General features: G+C 48.4%; 2 protein-coding genes and 1 long non-coding RNA gene across 3 annotated transcripts; 1 reads left to right on the plus strand and 2 right to left on the minus strand.

The window, feature by feature from the left end:
• Positions 1 to 4,112: 4,112 nt before the first annotated feature.
• Positions 4,113 to 5,119, minus strand: LOC120639253. Its single transcript, XM_039915232.1, has 2 exons — positions 4,911 to 5,119; positions 4,113 to 4,846 (listed from the first exon to the last, which is right to left on the minus strand). The coding sequence occupies exons 1-2, from the start codon at positions 4,960 to 4,962 to the stop codon at positions 4,299 to 4,301; spliced, it is 600 nt and encodes a 199-aa protein (XP_039771166.1). The 5' UTR covers positions 4,963 to 5,119; the 3' UTR covers positions 4,113 to 4,298.
• Positions 5,120 to 5,594: 475 nt separating this feature from the next.
• On the minus strand, positions 5,595 to 6,032 carry LOC120713525. Its single transcript, XM_039999464.1, has one exon. The coding sequence runs from the start codon at positions 6,030 to 6,032 to the stop codon at positions 5,595 to 5,597; it is 438 nt and encodes a 145-aa protein (XP_039855398.1).
• A 5,127-nt stretch (positions 6,033 to 11,159) lies between these two features.
• Positions 11,160 to 11,889, plus strand: LOC120712816. Its single transcript, XR_005691023.1, has 2 exons — positions 11,160 to 11,471; positions 11,581 to 11,889. It is a non-coding gene; the product is annotated as an uncharacterized LOC120712816 (long non-coding RNA).
• The last annotated feature ends 1,719 nt before the right edge of the window (positions 11,890 to 13,608 follow it).

Consider the following 13,608-nt stretch of genomic DNA (forward strand, 5'->3'; position numbering starts at 1 on the left):
ATTACAGATTTGCTACACAAACTTATACGGGCTGTTTGTCAAATTTGGAGACCTCAAACACAAAAACTTACAACACGAAAATTGTAGATCCCCCTTTTCTCTTTCTTTGTAATATATGGAAAGTCTCTTTTGGATAAAGGAAGTAGAAGATATTGACCCCGAAATACAGACTACTCAGAAATTTCTGGGTCACCAACAGATTGACTTCCAATACAGATTAGACGCAGATAACTACTTTTTCTGGAATTCTCACAGTTGATAAAGTTGTAGATAATTTCACAAGCTTTCCAGAAAGTAGTAGAACACAAAAATCCGAGTTCGTATGCGAGAGATATCAACAAAATACCGAACTGGACAGAGACAAGTCCGAACCGGACGTGATGACGGGATGGAAAAGGACACGGTGACACGATGCAAAACTCAAACCAATCTAAGAACTCGATCTAAACCAGCAACAAGACCACGACTATGGACACAAACTCAATGATGCGGACTCCGATATCAAAATATGCAATGACTTAAAAGGGCTAATGGGATGGGAAAACAGCACGAACACAAAATTTTCTAGGGCTTTTTGGTGGACTGTGGGACAATGGCGAAATTGATGAAACTAAAGATAGATGTGAAACCTGACAGTAAACCTGAGTCTCTGAATACCAAATAATGGGGACGTGGGTTCCCGATCTTCCGTCAGGTTCTGGATAACTCTCGTTGTAGGCGGAGCGAGACACACCGATCCGGCTTCAGATCCTAAGACCCGAATCCAGCAATCTTAGCACCACAACTCCTCTGTTTATCAACCGTGTCACAACCCGGTTGACCTCGCCAAGAAGGCTAATCCCTGCAAGCGCAACGAAGAACACAAGCAAGAACTCGAAAGAAACGCAGCTCAAATAGAGTGACTCTGCAGATGAATGATTAATCTCACAAGTTGGGGTTTCACAAACCGATGAACGGCGACAACTGTTCTTGACAGAATGAATCTAAGCAAAACCCAAATAACTTAATGGCGGCTGCTGAGTATATAGAAGAGAGAGGCTAGGGGGGTGGCCAAGGGGGTGGCTGGGCAACCCTAGGGAGTACAAGGCCTTCGGGCCCAAAAATTGGCATCGCTGCATCCAGGCAGAGTCTGGTCGTCATGTTGTTTCGACGATTCCCGTCGACTTCGAGCGTATTTTGATATGGGATCAGTTGGGTTGGAAAGCTTATCTCCTTAGCTTTCCAACGATATATAGAACGCCCAAAACAGAGCCCGTATGTGGCCTGGGCGTCCGTTTTCGTGAGGCCTGCTCCTGCAGTCCGAACCGGACTCGCGAATAAATCGGACTTCAATGTGGATTGGGCTTTGAACTCTATCTTCGCTTGGGCCTTGGTCATATGCGTATTGGTTATGTCCTCATCACATACAAGCACAGAGTGCCTCCTCCATTGCCCCTGTGTTCTTCGCTCCTGAGGTAAGCTCTAGATCTGTACTGTCCTGTGAGTTCCCAATTCATCGCGTTGGGAGTTTGTTCTTCCGTTCCATGCTGATGCTTGCATTCCTAGTTCATGTGCCCGTTGTGTCGCTTGTTCTGTTCGCTGGTGCCGTTCTCTGCGGTCTGTCAAGCCGGTGTGTCCTACTGTCTCCGTTGGTTAGTTTCTTCTTCGTCGCTTGCCTGCGCTGCCTGCATCGGATTCGTGCTGTTGGTTTTCCTGTTCCATCCTTCGTTTGTACCTCTACATCTCTGTTTGGTGCTGATATTGTGCATTCTATCTCTGATAGGTGATGTGCCTGTTGGACGCATTGTGCTTGGGCATCTCCTCCTGCAGTTCGTCAGGTGTGTACTCCCTTTTACATTATGCTTCTCTTTCATGTTTGATGCGTTGTGGCTGCTAATATCTGTGCATATTGTAGTGTTGTCTGTGTTTCAACTTGCTGAGCATGTCCTTGACTTTTCCAGTATACAAATCTAGGAGCTTTTGGTGTGCTAATATCTGTGCATATGCAACAGCTGTAGTTGACACTATAGTGTTGTCTGTGTTTGAGCTTGCTGAGCATGTCCTTGACTTTCCCAGTATACAAATCTGGGAACTTTTGGTGTGCTATTTATGCTTACTGTTGTGTGTTCATTGGTGTTCTTGTGTCTTTCCTTTTGCAATTCCTGTTCATGTGCCTTTTACATGGCATGCCGTTTTCCTTTCGTAGTTTAGATGGATGTCCCTGGTCCTTCTCGGCGCCGTGACAGGGAAGCTGTCCCTTGCAATGCAAGAAACATACGCCCTAAGGGTCCTATACCGGGTTTGGTTGCCTCTCGGTGTCGGCGCCGCGAGGAGGCTGCCGTAGCTACTTCCGCTGTTCGTGTCGGCCCTGCTTCTGTTAGGAATGCACGGCCGCGATTGCTTCTGCCCCGAATTCATTTGCCTGGGATGGCGGCTCCTTCTTTCCCTTCTGCCCATGTCCCTGTTGCGCAAACACGTTACAGAGTTCTCAGTGAGTTCACATCTAGGGCCTGCAGTTTTTCTTACCTATCATCCCGTCGCGTATGTGTGATTCCTGTAATCCTTATATTTAGGGGATCATTTCTGCCCTCTTGTGCCTGCAACCACCGCTCGAGACAATAGGGTCAAGAGAATGTCCAGGAATAGAAACAGGTTCCTGATGAAGAAAGGTTGGCTCCATTTGGCCCAGATTGTTTTTGCATTTAGGGAGCTTCTGTTGGGTTGTATTCTTATGTTGTCTGCTCAAAGATGCAGCCTTTGTCTCTTCTGATAGTCTTACTCAACCTATAGTTGCCTTCCCAAAAGATTTAGAACTGTGACTTCTTATTATTTATGCTACATCAACGATGCTGCAGAGACCACTATCACATACTGCTTAATATTAAAGGAGCTTCAGTTCTTTTCTCGCGCGCAGCCAAACTCCGATGGCCCAGCCCAGTTACTTTGGAGCCCAATTCTGAGACAGATATCAGACATGCTAGCGCCCACAACAACAGACATTCACCCTGTTCGCTGCGCTGGTGCTGGTGGCTGGTGTTGGAGTGGTGTGAGAGGAAAATACTGTTGGCTGGCTGGTGGCTGGATGCTGGTGCTGGAGTGGTGTGAGAGAAAAATACTGTTGGCTGACTGGAGAAGCAGCCAAGCGAACATGGTGATTATCCGATTTTAGCCAGTCGGCCTCTCAACGATCGACACGTTATTCCCTTCCTGACAGGCGCCTACATATACTAGAGCTTCTTTGGATTCCCTATTCCAACGTACCGACCATGGACCCCCAGCAGCTGGTGAACCCAAAGAAAAGGATGCTCAGGGAGTGGACCATGGCTGGAACAGTTGCCATGGAGTAGGTAAAGATTTTCTTTCTTTTTGAACAACAATCTTAGGTACCTGCTTTATTCATTCCGGAAATGGAATGCAGATTCTTGGTCCTTCCTTTGTTTTGTTCAGCACACTAGATGAATGGCATTTTTCAGAGGAAAGATCTTCCCTAATCTATTCCCGTTGCTTTTTCAGGCCAAGAAGATGAGTGTCGTTGGTACAAAAGATGCACAGCAACTAAACCCGTATTCTTTTGGGTGTTCCATTATGACACACCAATTACAACACTGATCCAGAGTAGGATTCAGAGGGTCTTTTTGTGTCAACTTTGCACACAAAGTCTTGGAAACCAGCTTCAGAGTAATGACAGAGTACTACACCCAAGCATCCCAAACACCTTCTCAGCTGAAAATGACAGTGGTCATGAAACCGCTCACTTTTCAAAGCTGGTTTCTCCTTTGTGTGTCGTTAGTTTACAGAACATGCTGCTACAACTGCGATTTAGAGCCAACATTGTCTGTGCTACCTCATCAGCACAACTATTGGTGTTCGATGCACCTAGGAATTTCCAAGTGAACCTGTATCGCAGGAAAAACTCTGTATTCTATCCAGCTTGTCATCTTTTGGATTGGACATGAACTATCAAAAAAACTAATTTATGCTGTTTATAAGCTTTGTTGTTTCCTATTCTGTGCTACTTACCATGGGCTGTCATTTTCAAATGCCAATGTACATGTTGTGCTCTGTGAGATCATCAGATAGATTTTCCAATCCTCATATCGACCACAATGGAAACGATGACCTAAACAACGATTGTTATAGGCAAACACATACATACACATACATATACTCTTACATAGTAGTAGCAGAAACATTCTGTACAAATTCTGATCAATTCAACAAGCCGTTTTCAGGCACAAAAACATTGTTGCAGCTTGTGTTTCTAACAAGCAAACAACTACACAAACTACAGGCAATGTAACCAAACTGCAGCAAGCTCATCAGTTCTCAGCCATGGACTCGCAGGCCATCTCTTGCACCGCAGTTGTAGCACCCGAAACATTCTCCTCAGCCCAGACAGCAGCCTTATGAGTGAGTTGACCAATGGAAATCCTTGGGCAGCTGCCAAGAACGTCCACCGTGATGGATTCCAAGGTTTTCTGAAGCATCTCCAGATGATCAACTGACTGAACCCAACCAGATCTAAGCATCAGGTTGTTCTTGCGAAGGATTTCGTTCTCCTTCCGGAGAGCTTCTTCCTCTTTGAAGCTGAAATCACTCACCACAACACCGAACTCGCGCTTTGCTGCAGAAATGAGTGCTTTCGCTGCGGCCTCCTCTGCTTTGTCCTTCGTCGGCGCTGCATCTCCGATTGCCTCAAGAAGAGTAAAATCATATATCTCATCTCTTAAGAGGACAACCAAAAAACCAATCGCCACATAAAGGCCATCAACGCTGCTAAACGAATAGGAAGGCATGGAGCCCTCCAAAGCCTTAACCACATCGTTCAAAATCGTGCGAGCAGAAACAAAAGCAACAGCAAGTCCTTCTACACAGATACAAAACGAGATCAATTGCTGAACAAATCTAGCAACAGCATAATATCATTTTACCTTCAGATTTCAGACCCATGAGTACGCTTTCTGCAGCAGGAATGGCGGCCATCACCTAAGCAGGCTCTTCACAAACCCAAGCTTCCACCGCTACCAGGCTGGAAAGGACGCCAGCTTCTCCTATGTCCTACCGACACAGCAACTGCCTCTGCTAAATAACAGCACGTGCCTTGGCTGTAACGAAAATGCCTGGAAAAAAACGACCTCCGTTGAACCACCTCTGCTGTATCCAGAGCAGGAAACAGACCTCCTAACGTCCCACAAATGCTGATCAAACCCACATGGCATACAGCAGCCCATAATAGCAAACCACGACCCACAAGCGCTGGCCAAACCTGAAGCCCATGTAATCCACAGTTCAATCCGCGCGCGGCGCAGCACGCAATTTTCCTAGTTCTATTTAGATTCCCTGGACTTGAGTCTTCTCCATGCATCGGCATTTGTCCGAATGCTAGTGCACGGTTACTAGTAACCGGCCGTCAATTTTCTGAAGAAGTTTTACTGCTAGTACTAAACGACAGATTGAAATTGGAAAGGGGTAAAAGAATTGATTTATTTATTTATTTATTTATTTATTTATTTTTTGCCTGGGCAAGTAAGCCCAGAATATTTGCATAGCTGAAGAATGTAAACTTGGAGTCCGATGAACACGGCTAGAATTCTGAGACGCTAACAATGAATCGGTTAGCAAGTAGAGCTCGGAAGTGAATCACCGGCGGCGGCGGCAGCGTCGCCGTCGCTGGCGCGGGGCGGGAACGCACCGCCGGGGCCGGCCCAGGACACGCCCTCCTCGGCCTTCCACGCCCCGTCGTCGAAGTTGCGCGCGTAGCTCGCGGAGTCGTACCCCACCACCACCCCGGCCCCGGCCGCCGCCGCCGCCGAGCTCCTCCTTCCCCTCCTCTCCGGTGCGGCGGCCGAGGCCCTCCCGCAGAGCCCCGCCCACGCCAGCCTCCGCGCGCGGGCGCCGCCGCACCAGTACCGCCGCCGCGCCACGCAGCCCAGCCGCACCGCCGCCCACCGCAGCAGCACCCACGCTCGCGCCCGCGCCCGCACGCCGCCGCCGCCGTGGGACGGTCGCTGGCTCCCCGACGAGAGCAGCCGCTGGTACGTTACTCCTCCCATCACGATTCACGAGACCTGCGCTGCAGCGCGCGGCTAGTTTTTGGCGGGGTGCTCTGCCTGCGCGCGGCTAGTTTTTGGCGGGGTGCTCTGCCTGCGCGCGGCCTGCGCGAGATGGCAGGTGGGTGAGCGCCGAGCCGGGGCGCGTTCGTAACGGCGGGGGCGGGCTGTTTTGTTTGGGCGCGTGCAGGCACACGGGCAGTTTGGGGTTTCCGCGTGGTTGGGTTGGGGTGGGGTGGTGGACCGCGCACCTCGCTACCGCACGATGGTTTGGGCCGGGCGGGTGCGGGATGGGCCCCCAGCTGCAGATCTCCGTCCGTCCTCCTCCCCCGTTCTGCGCGGCAGGGCCCACGTCACCACCACAAACTGTCTCCGGCAATCATTTCTCCCATTTTTTTTGCATCTGAAAAACTTCTTCGATTCCTTTCTCTGTTTTTTTGTACAAACATGAGAGGCCAGTTTGCAGTGGCTGAAATTCAGATGATGAATGGTTTAACTACTTTTCAAGCATGAATTTGTGACTGACATATCCAGGATGATTGTTTTTTTAAAAAAAAAAGGAAATCAAGGATGGATGATTGTCACTCTTCAGGATGAAACCTTGCTTATGCCACAAGCTCTGTCAGGATTTCAGATGCTAGCCACTGAATAAAGAGGGGCCCACTGCCAGTCTGCCATCCAACTCTCCAATGCAGTGGCATGATGAGATCAGATCAGTTGGAGCATGGAACACGATCGAATCTGAAAATTATTCCGAAGGTGACGATGCGTTAATGCTCTCCAATCTCCATCACGCAACGCATGATGCTGTAGCGTCGGCGTCGCCATGCGCGAAGGAGGCTTCCCCATCCTCATCCTCTCCTCGCCATGGAGGGGGCGGAGTTATTATGGGATGCATCGGTGGGCAGTAGCTGGATTTGCAAAGGCAAGGCTTGCAAGCTTCATTCCGATGTCCCCTTCGCCATGGGGACGTAGCCATCAGGGTATAGTCATGAGCAGTGGCTGCTGCCTCCTGGACGAAAGCGAGAACATGATCAGGTGTGGTGATTGGTTTGCCGGTTGCTTGATCGGGTGGGTCCGTGTGCACTTTTTTTTTTTGGGAATTAGCTTCTTCATTCATTCATCGAAATGATTACAATCATCTTGCAAAACTTGCAAAAGGAAACTAGGAGGAGCATTTGCCCAAACTTCGAAAGCACTATGCTCATTGATGTGCCCCTTATTTTTTTTTCATTTTTTTTGAATTTTGATTTCCAGCTTCAACCCCGTAAGGTCAGGCACTGGCATTCTGATTTCTGCACAATGCAACATGGCTGCGGTTTTCATTCAGTTTATGTCAGTTTAATTTGCACAAACGCCTTATTATCGCCTTCTGATCACCCGAAACCCAATCTTGAACAAGGTAAATAAAAATACACAGCAGAGGGGAGGAAGAAGGAAAGAAATGAGGAGGAGAGAAAATCAAAAGAAGAAGAAATATCAAGAACAATGTCAGACCTATTAACATGGGAGCTATCTACAAACATTATGCTTCATCATATCCTTCTACAACAATGAGGAGCAAATAAATCTACAACATCAGAGAGCAGGGTCTCTGCAACACGCCAGGGAACAACACTGCAATCTGCAACCAATGTTTCAAAATCGCGGGCTGAATCATGTAGCGCCACCTCGACGGCCGCCTGCTCCGGCCCGGCGCGGCGCAGCGCACCCTCCAGTGTCGTGTCGGTGCTCGTGTCAGGCCTCACGGTCTCAGGGAGGAGACGGAGGCAGCGGCGTCGACCAAGCCGCGCCCCATGCCCCCATACCTAGCCGCGTTGGCTCAGGATCCCACCTCGGCATCAATGGAATTTTAGAGCCAACGAAGCAGACGGGACTCGCTCGGCGCGTGCCAGCGGGCGGACGTCCACCTCCAACTTGTCTGCTTCCATATGAAAAGGCCCGCAGCCTGCCGGCCCGCGTCCCCGACGGCGCACGGCATGCCGACGAGCGCGTGCTCGGGGAAGGCTCGGGGAGCTTGCGTTTGAGGTCGGCGGTGGCGAGGAACGCCCGAGCCTTACTGCGGAGGGGGTGGACGGCATTTCGTCTACAGTCCGGGGTGGACGGTAAATGAAATACCGTCCACCCTCTGGGCCTCTCGTGTCCGTTGGATCAGAATCGTACAGCCTAGGACGCCTGCAAGCTAGCGAGGCCCTTCCGCCTTCCTCTCGGGTTCGTTCGCTTGCCGCTCCTCCGGACGCCTGGACGCCGGCTGCATGACTGCATCTGCTTACCGCCCGGTAGCGGGAGCTCGACCATGCGGTCCAGCGCCGCCGGTTCGTCCCCGCGTTGCCGTCCAACCCTTCCATCTGGGCAAGCAGCAGCCCCACTGGCAAGCGATGCACTTCCGAGCCTGCAAACGCCTCGCGGCCGGCGGCCGGCGCCCGCGTCGGCGTGCGCCGCGGTGACTGCCGTATGTGTCCAACTTGCCTGCGAAGATGATCGACGGCGTTGCGCACCAGGCGCACGCGCGGCTCTCCAGCCGTGGACGTTCGCGCAACAGATGAGCGCCGCGCCGCTCCATGCCCGATGTGTGTGCACATCTGAGCAGCCAAGGAAGCAGGCGGATCTCGGGTGTGTCAGCGGCAGCCACGCCGGGCGAGCCGCGAGCGCGTCCAGGTCTCCAGGAGCACGAGGACGGCGACGGTCGTGCCGCGGCGGCCTCGCCGGCGCGCGTGGGCAACGCCCGGACGGCCAGCTGCGGCGGATCAGGCATCAGCTCAACGGCTCCTAGGACCTCCATGTCCTGCGCGGAAGCTGCGAACGCCCGCGGTGGAGGTCAGCGTGGCGTGGTCGCCATCGATGGCGCCGGCCAGCCCGTGCTCGGAGGTGGACGTCGTCTCGTTTGCCGTCCGGGGGTGGACGGTAAATGAAATACCGTCCACCCCCTGTCCCTCTCCTGACCGTCGGATTAGATTTGTGCGGTCTCGATCGACCGCGAGGCGACGCGGCCCTTCCGTCCTCCCCTAGCGCTGAGCCGCGGACGAGGAAAGGGAAGAGCTCTGGTCCATGCCGGCCGAGGCGCGCGAGTCACCACGGCGGGGTTGGCCAGCGCGCGGCACTTCGACGGCCACCTGCCTCTGCACGGCGCGGTACTCGAATCGCCGGCGGCGCTGGGCTCGCGGCGCACTTCACCTCTCGGCCTGTCTTGCAGTCGCTACCACCAGATGCTCGAGGACGGGCTTACGTCTCTCTCATCCTCGCTGCGAACGTTGGTTGCTTCTAATCTACGGGCAGTCCGGCAGCGGGAAAGAGGCTCCTCCGACGAAGACCTAAATCACTCTGTTCCGGCGGCCGTGCCACCCAACGCCATGGCAAGGTTACCGGCCTCTGTCATGGCCGGCACACTTGGATACTATAGTCTATAGGGGTGTTCGACGACGCCGGTGAACGCCGCGTATGCCGTAGGCGTGGACGTGTCATGGGATATAGTATATCCCAAAAGGCTACAACCCTTTATTTCTGATGAACTGATTAAACATGTCATGGGATATAGTATTCTCCACAAAGGGACGCTTGTTTCAGAAAGGGTGTATGGAAGAGCCCAAAGAGCTTTTGACCAGGGAGTTACTTCCTCCATCCATAAAAGAGTACAATTATGGGATTCGTGCCCATCAAACTAGTTTAAGTTCGACCAAATTTATATTAACTAATATTAAGTGCTTATATCTTCATATAAATTTATTATAAAAATATACTCCTTCCATATAGGAAAAGAATATTGTTTTGGACAAGATTTGGATCAAACATTGGAAATATAAATTATGAATAACTTTTAAGTCATTAAGTTTGAAAAGGTGAAAGCCATATGACTAGATTTGTCTTAAAAAGCAATTTCATAAAAATACACAAATATTATAGGGTGAAAACAGACAAAGTAATTAAGTAGGAAGAGTAAAATGGATTTTTTTTGAATAAATTGTGGGGGCGCCGCTTTATCATTTAAGATAGGGGAAAAGCAAGATGTTCAAAGTTCTTACACTGGAGATATTACAAAAAAAAAAGACACTCGAACTCTAGAAAAGGTAAATTAAACATAAAAAGAAGGTAGCTCCGGTCTTCCGCAGGCCAAGAACCTGCAATTCATTCCAGCTTTTATCTCGTGCATGCATGACCTCCTCTGGCGTCATCACTCTTTGTTCAAAGATCTTTCTGTTTCTCGTCTTCCATATATATATTCCACGCAGCATAGATCATGAGAGCCGCCTTTAACCTTCTTTCCTTCTTTGACAGATGAGCTAGCCCCTTCTCCCACCAGACCAAATGGATTTTTTTTTTTGGAAATTGATGGAGAAGCGGGTCATGGGGTACAGTGCGGTGTGCGGAAGTCGTTGCGAAGACTCGGCAAACGTTTGGTCCCAAGTATTTGAGAGCTACTTGCTCAAAAAAAAAAACTTTGAGAGCTACTGCCATGGAAATTGATTCAGAGTTTCATCAGTACCCTGGAGCATGGTATTGATTTAGTACCCTGGAGCACGGTATTGATTCAGATCATGATTTTTATAGGGCCACTTCTCTCTGTAGCAAACTTTACTAGCTTTTTGCAGGCTGTGTAGTTTAAAACTTTATCAAGTAATTAATTAAAATATATACAAACAAGTGATCAGTCAAGGTTTATATATAAATATAGATATTATAGGAGAAGGCTCAGGTTGGTGGAGACCAGGTCTCTCCTGGTTTCAGATTGTGTAATATATAGATATTACAGGAGAAGGCAACAATGCATCATCTTGGGAAATAAATACAATCCAAAATAAGCTCCATGGAATGTGTTTCTGCTAGGCTAGTTAATCCCTGTCGATTGTGAAGTTCAATTACAGCCTAAATATCTATAAAAACCATGGTTCAACTCTCTCCCTTTTTATTTTGGACACATTGCTGCATCGGTTAGTTTTGAACATGTTCATGACTGCCGACGGTGATGTTCAGAGAAAAAAAATCTAGGCACCGTTGAACTTGCTGGTATTGCTTTAAGTCTTCTCTTTCATAGGATCCTGAGTTATTGATCTTGGATAGTCAATGGCAAATTCAGTTATGTTTGTGCTATTTTTTATGTTGTCTCTGTGTTAGTAAGGTAAGAGTATGCAAGCAGCCATGCCTTTTGCTCTAAGAGATTAAGGATTTTTAGCTTGTTAAGTTGCTTTTGGAACATGGGAGCGAGAGGTACTATTCTATATTGGCCCGTACAGTATACAAGGAGTAAGGCAGCTTTAATTTTGATGAGCTTGAGGTCCATGCATGTTACTTGGTTGTTGACTTGTTGAGCAGATAAACTGACCACATGAGCTGTACCATGTTGATTGGCTTAGAAAGGAAAAGACGACCATGTTGAGGTTTAGCTTTTCTGCTGTCCCTGTTCTTTGGAGCAGATTGTACCTGTTCTTGTCTTCATTGTTTAGAAAAGTAATATTGAAATGCATGCTGGTGGTTTGAAGCATTGTGTCATTACTTCTTTCAGCGGTGCTTTGGTAATTATTTAACTAATGTGAACTTTCTCTGTGTTACTTTGTAGAGCATTTGCTGCAAACAGTGCATAGAAGGTAGAAGTTATTTCGTGACAGGAGTGGCACAAATGTAGATTGGCGAAAGTAGATTATGGTGTTGCTGGTGACTTTGGGATCACAGATATTGGTGCTAGAGTTCTTCCTAGTGTCTTTTTTTTTTTTGTTCCAGATTGAAAATGGGCAAATAAATTTCTGGTCTCATTTTATTTTGTATTATCTATCTGGATATTTGCATGGACATGACCATATGTAAGCCATTCATTTCAGTTGGCAGTATATCTTGCTATTGTGAAGGCCACATGATCATATTGTTGCTCTGTTTATCCCCTGATTTTTTTAATTTTATGAATCTTTCTTATGTTCCTACACATGAAATTGTTTAGAAAATGGTGAGCTGCAAGCAAATGGTTTTTGTTCTGGAATTATATAGCAAAAAATGTGCTAATTAAGAGCAAATATATATTATATTATATAGCAAATGGTGTTTGAATGATGCAAAACAATGGGGGAGATGGCACGTCCGAACGGGAGGTGGGGATAGGGGTGGTAAAGGGTCCAAGATTTTGAATTAGAAAATCTAAAGGCCGGGTTCTAAAAGGGCCGGGCTTTAATTTTATATAATTTTAAACTAAATAATTTAAGGATCTTGTTGGGCTGTGAAGAGACTACTAGAGCTATGGCCCGTTACCACCCCTCGGTGGGGAGCGGCACGCAGGAAGCACACTGCCAAACAGTGACGGGGGAGGTCACCCCTCGGTGGGGAGCGGCACGCAGGAAGCACACTGCCAAACAGTGACGGGGGAGGTGGGGAGCGGCACCCAGGGAACCACAGGGAATTAAAAATCCACAAAAATCCCCCTCGGGGGTTAAATTCCCTGGGTTAATAGCCCTTTACTTCCAAACTAAGCCTAGAGTGGAAAGTCGAGGCGGCTGCGGTCCGCCGGTGCTGGATGGCCGGAGCTGGAACCCCCGTGGCCGGTGGCTAGCGACGGGGGCAAGAAGAAGCATGGGTTTGAAGGCCGACAATTTGGCGGTGGGTGGGCTGACGACACAACGATAGGTGGGTGGGCGGGCGGCGCGGCGGCAGTAGCTGTCGGCCGGAGTTGTGGACGAGAGAGAAAGAAGATGAGAGGTGAAGGAGCGGCGTCGGCCCACGACAGCTCATGGTGGTGGAGCTTTTATGAGGTTTCTTCTCCCAGTCTAGGTGTAACCGGGAATAGCGCCCAAAAAGAGGCAGGAGTGACAGAATGAGAACATAGTAGTTCATTGTCTTCTGCTAAAACCTATCATCGTGCTCCCCTCTTAAACAAAAGCTATATACTAAATCTATCACTTTTAGTCTTTTAAACGAAGAATTGAAGGAACCAGGTGAAATTAATACAGGCACACAGGATTTACATTTCTGGGCGAGTCTGATGAAGGTATAACTAGATTTTTTAAAATTCGAAATTTTCATGATAAAAGATGGTCTCAAGTAAGATTTTGGAAAGACACTTGGTTGGGAAATAATTCTTTACGGGATCAATACCCACAACTTTATAATATAGTCAGGAAGAAGCAGGATACGGTGGCTGATGTACTAAGTACACAGATCCCGAATCTCTCCTGGCATAGAGATCTAATTGGTAATAAGTTAGTGATGTGAAACAATCTTGTCTCACATCATTCAACTGTCGTTCTCAGCTAAGATAGGGATGACTTCAAATGAAACTTAGACCAGACAGGTGTTTTTTCGGTACACATTATCTGGGATTAATCAATCAGAACATTCCTAACCTAAATAAAGAGAATGTGGAAATTAAAAGCCCCACTCAAAATAAAAATATTCCTCTGGTATCTTAGACGATGTGTTATTCTTACAAAGGATAATTTTGCAAAACAAAATTGGCAGAGGAACCAACATTGTTGTTTTTGTCGTGAAAATGAAATGATACAACATCTGTTTTTTGACTGGCTTCGGTCTATGCGGCCTGGGACATACCAAAACCTCATAATATGCCTAGTATGTTTGGGAGCTGGCTCATTGGAATTCCTAA

The sequence above is a fragment of the Panicum virgatum genome, chromosome 6K (assembly GCF_016808335.1).
Source record: "Panicum virgatum strain AP13 chromosome 6K, P.virgatum_v5, whole genome shotgun sequence".
NCBI lineage: Eukaryota > Viridiplantae > Streptophyta > Magnoliopsida > Poales > Poaceae > Panicum > Panicum virgatum.

Coding starts and splice junctions, on each gene's coding strand:
- LOC120639253 (XM_039915232.1), bottom strand. CDS start 4,962: ATGGCCGCCATTCCTGCTGCAGAAAGCGTACTCATGGGTCTGAAATCT. Junction 4,847..4,910: donor CATGGGTCTGAAATCTGAAG/GTAAAATGATAT, acceptor GTATCTGTGTAG/AAGGACTTGCTGTTGCTTTT.
- LOC120713525 (XM_039999464.1), bottom strand. CDS start 6,032: ATGGGAGGAGTAACGTACCAGCGGCTGCTCTCGTCGGGGAGCCAGCGA.